The 8,433-nt window shown below is 35.7% G+C and overlaps 1 protein-coding gene across 1 annotated transcript in view; it reads left to right on the plus strand.

The window, feature by feature from the left end:
• The first annotated feature begins 774 nt into the window (after positions 1 to 774).
• The window catches only part of trpc6 (transient receptor potential cation channel, subfamily C, member 6), a 14,147-nt gene continuing 6,488 nt past the window's right edge, over positions 775 to 8,433 (plus strand). Inside the window, exons 1-5 of the mRNA XM_015388534.1 lie at positions 775 to 1,517; positions 1,980 to 2,165; positions 3,304 to 3,468; positions 3,613 to 3,829; positions 8,026 to 8,244. Coding sequence (XP_015244020.1) covers positions 777 to 1,517; positions 1,980 to 2,165; positions 3,304 to 3,468; positions 3,613 to 3,829; positions 8,026 to 8,244 — 1,528 coding nt within the window. The 5' untranslated portion in view covers positions 775 to 776. The remainder of the gene's footprint in view (positions 1,518 to 1,979; positions 2,166 to 3,303; positions 3,469 to 3,612; positions 3,830 to 8,025; positions 8,245 to 8,433) is intronic.

The following is an 8,433-nucleotide window of genomic DNA, read 5'->3' on the forward strand; positions in this document are numbered from 1 at the left end:
AAAGGGAAATAAAAAAATGTCTCTCAGAAGAAAAAAAAGGGAGCTAACAAATTATTTTGCAAGATAAAAGGGGAGATGATGAATAGGTGGGTAGCATTAGACAAGTAAACCAGGTATAAGTTATAATGGACAACAGACCTAACTGAAAACGTCATCTACACCTTTCCAAGAAATAAGGGCTAAGCTAAAACTAATACACGAAATTCTACTGAGATACCCTGAGAGGCGTTAATGCCCTTTAAGCTCTAAATTTCATTTGTGGAATAGCAATCTCACATTTCCTTAATTGGATATGAATGTATTAAATGTGTAATCATTCAAAGTCCAGAGAAAAAAATGAAAATTTTTGTTGACAGATGGTTTTCAAGCAGCCTGACTCTTTCTGAGCTGCTTTAAAAAGAAGAATGAGCAAAAATGGTCGCTTGATAGATAACTCTTGTAGAAACATAGCCCAAATACTTATTTATTGCAGCAAAATATTGGTTTACAAATATTTATTTAGTAAGGCTGAATTATGAATTGCTATCACATACAAAAAACTGATCAATGAAGCATAAATTGTCCTCAGAATTATCCTATTATTTGTTTTCATCTATTATACAAAATGTATATAATACAGTTTGATGAGAAGTGGTTAAACAACAAAGTGTGAAAATGTTCAGGCAATATAGATACCTCTGCAATGGGAGTTGCAGTCTTTCTTATTAAACTACCATATGACCAAAATATGTTCATCTGTTTTCAGATGGATCAGGGAAAGGCGAACTTTGGTGATGATGGGGCATGTAGGTGCCAAACCCCGGAGACAAACTGCACGGGGAGCTGGGTACCTGTTCAAAGCTCACCCTTCCTCCTGCCTTTCCATTACTGAGGAGGTGTTTCTTGAAGCTGCAGAGTATGGCAACATCCCTGAAGTGAGACGGATGCTGGAGGAGCTTCCTCACCTCGACATCAACTGTGTCAACTACATGGGTCAGAATGCACTGCAGCTGGCAGTTGCAAGCGAGCACTTAGAAGTGGTCAAGCTTTTGCTTAAAAAGAAGGAACTTGCAAAAGTAGGAGATGCCTTGCTGTTAGCCATTAGTAAAGGGTACATCCGCATAGTAGAAGCCATATTGAGCCATGAGGCCTTCACTGACGGTCAGAGGCTAACAAACAGCCCCAGTCTGGAGGAGACACAAGATGATTTTTTCTCATATGATGAGGATGGCACACGTTTTTCTCATGACATCACTCCCATTATCCTGGCTTCCCAGTGCCAGGAGTTTGAGATCGTACACATGCTACTTTTGAGGGGGGCCCGTATAGAGCGTCCACATGACTACTTCTGTCAATGCAAGGCCTGCATTGAGCATCAGAGGCGTGACTCCTTTTGCCACTCTTTGTCTCGTATTAGCGCCTACAAAGGCCTGGCAAGTCCAGCATATCTTTGCCTTTCAAATGAAGACCCAGTGATGGCAGCTTTGGAGCTGAGCAATGAACTCGCCGTTCTGGCCAATGCTGAGAAAGAGTTTAAGGTATGGCAATAAAGAAGGCACATTCTGCTGTCCAAACTAAAGCAAAACATTCTAAATCCCTTTTCATCTAGACTTAGACTTAAACAAATTGTATTGTCCTTTTGTATACAGAGTGTATACAAAACCAAATTTCGATACATACAGCTTTTCAACAGTGAATGAGCAACAGCAAGCAGTGAAATGAATATTCCCATTTATAAAGTGCAGCAGTGATCAAAATGTAAACAGTGTAGATAAGACATGGTGCAAAACGCATTGATGTGGAATATTCATAGCAGAGCAAAAATAAAATAAATATTTATAATTTAATAAATAAATACATATAATAAATAGATATGGTGCAAAATGCAGAAGAAACATCTATGTCTAAATATCTGATTTTATGTCCTAAATGAAATGTAATCACTCATCTGGAACTGAGTGCATTACTGTATTCTGTGTGTCTCTTTCTCTGTATTACAGAATGATTACGAGAGGCTGTCCATGCAATGTAAGGATTTTGTGGTGGGACTCTTGGATTTGTGTCGGAATACTGAAGAAGTGGAGGCTGTCCTAAATGGTGACACAGAATCCTGTGCTGACCAGGAAATCTCTGGAAGGCCAAACCTGATAAGGCTGAAACTTGCAATAAAATATGAGGTTAAAGAGGTATATACTTTTCAAGAGGGTTTTTTTTTTTTTATTTGCCTTAATAATAATCTCTATATTAAGGCTTTATAAAAAGCACTTATTAACATTCTTATTTAAAAGAGATATAACTCCACACTTTACCTTAATGTATAGTATTAAGCTGAGAAATGACAGACATTTAATTTTGTCAGTCTTCCTTCTTTCCTATTAGCTTAATTTCAGCTGGATAGCTGAAAGTCAAATGGATTTAGGTCCAAACTTTGACTGGACCATTCTGACACATCTATACTTTTTATCTAAACATTTTCCTTAAAGCTACGGCTGCATGTAGCCTTTTGCAGCTTCTAATAGGTTTTATTCCTGGAATACCCTGTATTTCTGTCAGATTTGACCAGCTTTCCTGTTTGTGCATCAAAAAGCATCCCCATAGCAGGATGCTGGCATATCCATGTTTTATGTGGTGTTCAGGGTCATGCATGCCATTGGTCGCACAAAAAGTTTCTTTCTGGTCTTGTTTGCTTGTTTAGAATATCTGCCTCCACATATCCACTCTAGTTGAATCTTTTTCACAACAAGTCATATGGTTTACTTCCAGCAATGCTTTTCTCCTACCCAGTCTTTAGAGGTCACACTTTTAGAAATAAATTCCCTGTAATAAAAACCAAAGAGCAGAACAAACAGCTAAGAGATAAAGCTGTGCAGAAGTCAAGGTTATAAAACAAAATCCCAACCTTAAGAAACGTAAAAAAGGACAGTTTAATATTTCTTTAGAAGATGTTTTATATGACATAACTAAGGCAATTTCTGAAGAAAATCTGTCTTGTTGGATTTTATTCAGGGATTTTAATGGGGCCTCAATACATACAGACAACATAATGTTTCTGTTTTTAACACCTGAGGGAGAAATATTTAGCCCCAAACAGCTGCATCCAGAAATTAGAGTCTATATGTATGTGGTTCCCATATTTAAAACATTTTATTGATGCAAATTTTAAGAAATGTTTTCCCTCCCCTTAGCAGAAACAATTTTTTTGCTTTATTTTTTACATAAAATTCAAACAAAATGTATTGAACTTTGTCCCTGTATTATGACTTTTTTTTTCCTTTATAAATTGTTTTCTTTTTTTTAAATCTGTACCTACCTCGTTTTTTGCAGTTTGTGGCTCATCCAAACTGTCAGCAACATCTACGATCAATCTGGTATGAAAACTTGACTGGACTGCATCAGCAAACAATAGCAGTTAAAATTCTTCTTGTCCTCGGTGTAGCTGTTGGTTTACCTGTTCTGGCTTTTATTTACTGGATAGCACCATCAAGTAAGGTTAGTTAAAAAACATGTCACACATGATTTCAACCAGTTCTTCTTTCATAAAATATTGGAAGTTTGTTTACAATAAGTTATACCGTAAGCTGATAATCTGATACTTCTATTTACCCTTTTGTCAACATCACTTTTCTGTCACAGTTGGGGAAACTTATGCGTGGACCTTTCCTCAAGTTCGTGGCTCATGCAGCTTCCTTCATCATATTCCTCTGTCTGCTGGTTCTGAATGCAGCGGACCGCTTTGCAGGGACATCGCTACTGCCAAACATGACCACCCATGATTACCCCTCACAAGTTTTTCGCATGAAGACTACCCGCTTTACCTGGATGGAGATACTTATTATTTTCTGGGTCATAGGTATTGTTAAAGCACATTTTCTTGCGTCTTTGTTTTGTTACATCTTCAAAGTGTTTTAAAAATCCTTGTTATGCAGTAACTGATTGTCAGATCTTAGTATTTAAGGATGTTTCCAAAAACCTGGCGTTGATGACTAAAAGATCGGCCTCCCATTCTCTATTTTTGGAGCCACCAATACACCTACAGTGAGAACAAAGTGGTCTGTTAGGAACATAAGGAAGAATCAGATATCTAGTATAAGACAGGGCTACCTAAACTACATTTTTCATTTTCCAGATTGGTATGATTATATGGCACACAACGTTAATACGTTATAATCTTAGCTAAAATCATGCATACAGCCTGAAATATGCAATATGCATGTACCTTCACTATTTTTTAAATAAATATCCGCTGGCACATGCAGGGAAACTACATGTCGTTTTTTGTTACTCATGAGCTTCTTCATTTTCTTGGCTGGATAGTTGACCTGACCTAAATTGGTAGATCTGGTATAAATTTGTTGACTTCTATAAACATTTATAGATCATTGCTTTTCAAAACGCAAGCATGACTTTGCTGTTTCCATTCTAAAACCGATTTTTATGTATTTTGGTTCATTGCTCTGGTGTTACATTACAACTTGTGCACCTTTAAATAATGTAGGTTTGATTTAAGGTAATGTTGGGCAATATTTACTATTACGGCTGATAGAACAAACCCTCTTCATGATGCTGCCATAATCATGTTTGACTGTTGGAAAGTTATTTTAAGGTTTAAAAAGCCTCACCTGACTCCCTTCAGTGATTTTGGTCACATTGTTGAGTGTTTGTTTCTTCCGATGGTAAAACATTTCTTCTTTTTACTTGTCAAAACTCCAAATTTCAACCATGCTTTTATGTGATAATTTTGCAGTGCTGTTTTTTTCTTGGTCAGTAACCTATCAGCTCATGGTGAAGTAAAACTTCCCTGTGGAAAGACCTCATTCATATTTTTTTCATTTAAATTTCCCTTATTCAAAGATATTTACTTATTCAAAGGATAAATGTGCCAATTCTTCTTTAGCTGAAAAAACAAAATGCAAGTAAAGATATTTGGACCAAAGGAGGCAGCTTTCTGTCACCTAAAGTTGACTGCCCATCACCTGAATAACATCTCCAGGGCCCAACTGACACATACTAATGTTTATCTATTTATAGAAATAGCCAAAACACAGTCACATGGTGTTTCATCCACATGCCTTTCAAATGGGGCTTTAAAAATTATAAAACGTGTTTCAAAATGTTTTTTCAAATAAGTAATTTTTGTTTTCTAGCTGTGATAACAAATAAAATGAGATTTAAAATTCCACCTTACATGTATGACTCTGAAAGAGTAATGCAAAAGCAGGTATTACTTTTTAGCCCCACCCCTAACGGCCAGTATCATTTCCAAACTAAAGGCTCCAATGAGGGGTCAGAGGTAATTGTGTGACAATTTCAGGTGTTGTAACTGGCATGTGTTACATAAGCTCTGTTATTCCTATTTTCTACAAAATTTGGAGATATTATTGGTAAACTGCGATGAAACAATGGCTAAATCTTAGGAGAGAAGGCTTTGTCTAATGCACAAGGTCTCTTTTAATGTAAACCAGCATATTTGTCTAGCCAGATTCCCTTTCATGAGTGGAAAAATGTGTTTTTACTCTTTTGATACTATGCTAAAATCCCATTTCCACCTAGCACACTGTTCACTAAAACCTTTGTGGAAAAAACATGCGTTAACTTATTCAGTCCAAATTTGCTTGAGTCATACTCATGATGTGGATCTATAAAGTCAGAGGCTTCATCCAGAGTTCAAAATGGGGGTTCAAGGTGTTATGCAGTGTTTATTTTGAAAAAAAGAAAAAAAAGAAAGAAAAGTCTAAATATTTTTTTTTTTTTGTCTTTGTTTAAACACCTATAAATCAGAAATGGTGACATTTCAAATAGTGGTTCCACCTGAAAAATGTTCCTCAGTGCCTTTCTGTCATACAAATAAAAACTAATTTATTTCCAATTTATAGCTATACTTGCTCTAACTCACATGTCCAATTTGATGCGGAAGTTGTTCCTAAGACCCTCAGGGCTTAAAGGGTTAAAGGACTAATTCAACTTGATCTTGAAAAACCAATCGTTAGATTTATCTTTAGTTGAATTGATTTGCTATATTTACAGTGTTTTCATAGTTCTACTAAAAATGTCAGTTGCATTTGTAGTTAATCCAGGATACTGCTGCCTGTGTCCTCACTAGAACTAAGAAGAAAGTCCTCACACTGACTCCCTTCGTCTGTTAGTCTATAAAGCCAACAAGGTTTTACACCAAGAAAAATACTTTTTGTATCAGCTCTCCAAGTCTCTCTGGTCTTCTTACTCAGATCTACTCTGCATACCCAGATCCAGATCTAAACATGGCAAAGAAGCAGTTCTAAACCTCCACTGATTAGGAAAAAAACTTTCACACGGCCGTTTTGAAATCCTAAGTTTCTTTGAATCAAGGTTAAAAACACATTTGTTTAGTTTTTCATTTGACTGTTTTAATTAAAATGTTAACTGAATCAGCATTAGTTTGGTATGCCACTTCAACCTACTGTTTTGTTTTTCTCATGTACACAACTTTATATTCCTTGTGACTGAAACTTGCTTTATATAGTAACTTGCTGTGCATTGAGAGCTGTGCTTATGACAAAAAACAACAACATAAACCAAACCACAGAGACTTTATAAGAGTCATGTAAATTCAGATAAGAACAATGAATATATATGCAGCAAAAATTAAGCCAGACCTTTAGATGGCATCAAAAAGTGTTTTTTTTTCTCTGCAAATTGAAAAGAAATATTCCATAAAATATAGGTGGTAATGTATGTGTTGTGACTATGTGAATTAGAGAAAACGTAAAAAAAAAAATCTTTATTTTTCTTGTTATAATTTACAGAGCCCCTCTGATGACATGGTAAAAAAAAATGTTTAATTGTGGCCACGAAGTAGTATTTCGTGCGCACAAAATACTACTTTGTGGCCACGCAATAAGTTTTACGTGCGCACGAAATACTTATTAATAATATCAATATAATTCCTGGACAACTGGGTAAGCAAATCAATCGCAAATCGCCTTCTCTAAGGTCTAAGGCGAGCTCGATTTGCTTACCCAGTTGTCCAGGAATTATATTAATATTATTAATAAGTATTTCGTGCGCACGTTAAACTTATTGCCTGGCCACGAAGTAGTATTTCGTGCGCACGAAATACTACTATGTGGCCACAATAAAAACATTTTTTTTACCATGTCATCAGAGGGGCTCTGTAATAATTATACATGTATGTTGTATTTCGTCTCCCCTTACAAATAAAGCCATTAGAATGAAAAGTTAGAAATAATACAACAATTATTATTGTAAATGTGTTACTGCTGACCAGCACTGTATAGGATGGATTTTTTTTGCCTACTATATTTCAAGCCAGTTCTTTATATTCTTAATATTGCTCCCCTACTTCTAGTCTCTTTGCATGAGTTTTATAGGCCATATTTATAAAAAAAAAAACTCAAGCCTCTATTATATTACACCTAGGAACTTCTTGAATACAATGTATGTTTAAATATTATTAAAGGTTCAAGGAATCTTTATTGTTCCCATAGGGCAATTTGTTTTACAGCTAACAGTAGGAGGCAAACAATTAAGTAACAAACACACAAAAGGAAAAGCAATAGCTGCAGGGAGTTCTCTGATCCCCAGGGATGGGGTCCTGAGCTGGTAAAGGGCAGTGAGGTCATTCAGGTGAATACCTGCATTTTGCTGCATACTCTTCCAATACCCTGCAGTCTATTTTTGTTTCTGAGGGAGCTGAGGCCAAACTAATGAATAATAAAGAAAGTGAGGATCCATTCAATACAACCTCCACTTCAAAGTGCTATCAACTTTAAAATTGTGCAACTTCCTGTAAATTATGTGATTCATCCTGAAAGAACAGCAAAAAAAACAGATAATTCTTGCACATCAAAAAATAAATATTCTAACAGTTTAATACGAAACTTTTTGATTAAACGTGTTAATGGAAACTCTTTGTTTCATGACAGACCCATAACTGAATTGAGTTAATTGGGCTTTATTCTTCACTGTACTATTCCTTGTTTTTGTATATCAAATAGAAACTAAGTGGCTCTAGGCACAATAAAACTGTTTATTTTTTCTTCCAAACAGGTAAGATATGGGAGGAGTGTAAAGATATTTGGTTGCAGAACTTTCAGGAGTACATCTCAGAACCATGGAACCTTCTGGACTTCAGTATTTTGGCCATTTTTATGACCTCTTTCATTGCAAGATTAATGGCTTACTGGCATGCCCATTCTGCACAGTGCTACATCGATGAGCATCCATCAAACACGACCTTGCCTTCTGATGTACAATATTTTCAGCTGGGTAAGTATAGACTAGTCACCAGTACAACGAAAGGCATAGTTAAGACATTTTTCTTTTAACATAAAATTGATATGCGAGTTCATTGTAGTGTAAATGTTAAAAAATGAAAAATCCTTTTATTTGATTTTTCCTTTGAATTATTACTCTGACAGGAACCAATATGCTACTTGATAGGATTTACAGCCACTG

This window comes from Cyprinodon variegatus, unplaced genomic scaffold, assembly GCF_000732505.1.
Source record: "Cyprinodon variegatus isolate N-32 unplaced genomic scaffold, C_variegatus-1.0 Scaffold427, whole genome shotgun sequence".
In the NCBI taxonomy this organism is placed as follows: Eukaryota; Metazoa; Chordata; class Actinopteri; order Cyprinodontiformes; family Cyprinodontidae; genus Cyprinodon; species Cyprinodon variegatus.